The 2,993-nt window shown below is 51.7% G+C and overlaps 1 protein-coding gene across 1 annotated transcript in view; it reads right to left on the bottom strand.

The window, feature by feature from the left end:
* Positions 1-295: 295 nt before the first annotated feature.
* Positions 296-2,993, bottom strand: part of uqcc1 (ubiquinol-cytochrome c reductase complex assembly factor 1) — a 13,343-nt gene continuing 10,645 nt past the window's right edge. Inside the window, exons 8-9 of the mRNA XM_084446343.1 lie at positions 1,578-1,691; positions 296-944 (exon numbers count right to left, since the gene is read on the bottom strand). Of these exons, the coding sequence (XP_084302469.1) occupies positions 810-944; positions 1,578-1,691 (249 nt within the window). The 3' untranslated portion in view covers positions 296-809. The remainder of the gene's footprint in view (positions 945-1,577; positions 1,692-2,993) is intronic.

Genomic DNA, 2,993 nt, shown 5'->3' with positions numbered 1-2,993 from the left:
CTATGAGAGTTGACAGCCGGCTCGTTATGAAGGACACACATCCAGAGAACAACTTTATTTCAGTTTTTAAAACAAAAGCCTCATGTTAATACAGTGATGATGGTGACAGCAGAGGAGAGGACGAGTCCTGGAGGGTTCTGAGAGAGAGGAGGGGGGAGAGAGAGAGAGAGGAGGGGAGAGGAGGGGAGGGGAGGAGGGGGGGGGGAAGGGAGAGGAGAGGGGAGGAGGGGAGAGAGGAGGGGGGAGAGGAGGGGGGAGGAGAAGAGAGAGGAGGGGAGAGAGGAGGGGGGTAAAGAGGAGGGGAGAGAGGAGGGGGGAGAGGAGGGGAGAGAGGAGGCGAGAGAGGAGGGAGGAGAGGAGGGGGGAGGAGGGGAGAGGAGGGGAGGGGAGAGAGGAGGGGGGAGAGGAGGGGGGAGAGGAGGGGAGAGGAGGGGAGAGAGGAGGGAGGAGAGGAGGGGTGAGGAGGGGAGAGAGGAGGCGGCACTCTGACAGGCAGGAGAGGGCAGGAGACCAACACAAGCAATGAAGAGCGCTTATAAATATTCATTAAGCATCAGAAAAGTCTAACAAATATAAATACAGAGATTGTCTCTCTCTTTGTTTTCCAGGATAAGAGTGCCGCCCACCAGCGGAAGGGGCGGGGCCTTCTCGCTCTCAGAGCCCACAGGAAATGATGATGCGTGGCATTCCCTGTCCACTGACTGGTTGACTTGGTTCATGGGATGCCAGGTTTGGTGGTAAATTAAGCGTGTGTGTATGTGTGTGCGTGTGTGTGTGTGTGTGTGAGAGAGCAGGTCAGAGTCCCAGCCTCAGAGGCCCGTGTCGTTGTAGGTGGGCGTCGGGACCTTGAGGATGCTCTGAGCGTTCTCCTCCAGCAGAGGGCGCCACTTCACCTCTCCGGTCAGGAGAAGATCATCCCCATCCAGAGCATCAATGAACTGCATCTGGAGAAACACACACACACACACACACACACACACACACACACACACACACACACACACACACACACACACACACACACACACACACACACACACACACACACACACACACCATGAGAGAGAGCAAGATAGAAGAGAGAGAGAGAACAGGAGAGAAAGAGAGAGCGAGCAAGAGAGATAGAGAAAGAGAGAGAACGAGAGAGAACGAGAGAGAACGAGAGAGAAAGAGAGAAAGAGAGAGAGAGAGAACGAGAGACAGAACGAGAGAGAGAGAGGGAGAGAGAGGGAGAGAGAGAGAGAGAAAGAGAGAGAACGAGAGAGAGAGAGAGAAAGAGAGAGAGAGAGAAAGAGAGAGAGAGAGAAAGAGAGAGAGAGAGACCAGCTGGGTCAGCCTGCAGGTGTTCCTCCAGGCGGGAGGAACAGGAACATGGAGACCTGTGATTGGGAGGAGGAGAGCCAAGGGAGGTGAGGGGTGGAGGAGGAGGAGGAGGAGAGCCGAGGGAGGTGAGGGGTGGAGGAGGAGAGCCGAGGGAGGTGAGGGGAGGAGGAGGAGAGCTGAGGGAGGTGAGAGGAGGAGGAGGAGGAGGAGGAGAGGCGAGGGAGGTGAGGGGTGGAGGAGGAGGAGCAGCTCACCTGTTTGCGTACGTACTCCACCATGAGCTCCAGCTGCCGGGGGTCGTCACACTGGCGGTTAAACATGTTCCTCCACAGCGCCGCCGCCAGCACGCCGTCGTCTGAGAGGACTCCCTACACACACACACACACGCCGTCACACACACACGCGCCGTCACACACACACACACACACACACACACACACACACACACACACGCCATCACACACACACACGCCATCACACAGTGCTCGGCGGGAGGTTTGACACACTCACCTCTCTATGAAGCCTGATGGTGGGTTCACAATACGATCGCAACGTAGTCAATTCAGTTCAGATTAAAAAGTGATTGAACGCCTTTCCAACATGCTACTATGCTACTAGCTTCTACAGGTTTTACAGAAACATGCTACTATGCTACTAGCTTCTACAGGTTTTACAGAAGAGCACTCAGGCTCCACATGTTTGGACTTTTATTTAGGCCTTTTTTTCTTTTTTTAAAATCTAGGAGCACAGAAAAATTTGCATGGAAAATGTATGAAAATAATGAATAAATGAGTCTATAACTGGGTTTACTAGCATTCCTGTGGACACTGATATACAACAGCAACCTAGCTTCAGCAATGAGGATCCTCACCCGAACACTGAGCTGAGCTGATGGGATACTACATGCTGATTGCGCCCCCTGGTGCACAAAAGGTGTAATAGAAGATGAAGAGGTTTGGTTGCCTACCACCTAAACTCAGACCGAGACAAGACCGAGACTTTGCTAGAGACATTCCCACTCCTCAAACTGATCTGACAAGTTAATGGTTGCATTTGAAGCTGGGAGTTTTACTATTGAACAGATAAATGAGACCATGCACAGGGTTAGGGTTAGGGTTAACGCGTGATATTCCCACAGGGCAGGACAGAGGGCCGGTCTTGAAATCAAATCCAGGGGTCCTCTTTATCTGAGATTGAGAAAAAAACTGTAGTTTCAGAGACAAGACGTTCAAAAAGTGTTCTTGGGACCGGTCTGGAGTACCACAACACTACTGCTGCCGTCGTGCCCCTGAGCAAGGCACTGAACCCCTACACTTACTCAAGTCATTGTTGTCGTTTTAGATAAAAGTGTGTGCTAAATGACCAAATTGTAATTTGTGAAACACAGATTTCAGAAATATTGTTTTCAACTTTACAATGCATAGTGTCAGGTTTTTGTATTGCAATATTTAGTCACATGGGTAACGTTGCACCTGCCTTGATGGGCCGACCTGAGCAGTCTCTTCTTCCCCAAGAACTAGTGAACTACTCTGGGTCCAATACTACTACAGTACTGGTGTCCTTTAATCTACTCCTCTACCCCTCCTCTACCCCCCAGAATCACTCCTATACCCCTCCTCTACCCCCCAGAATCACTCCTATACCCCTCCTCTACCCCCAGAATCACTCCT

Source organism: Borostomias antarcticus (assembly GCF_949987555.1).
Source record: "Borostomias antarcticus genome assembly, chromosome: 11".
Classification (NCBI taxonomy): Eukaryota; Metazoa; Chordata; class Actinopteri; order Stomiiformes; family Stomiidae; genus Borostomias; species Borostomias antarcticus.
This window is presented reverse-complemented; position numbering and strand designations above follow the sequence as displayed.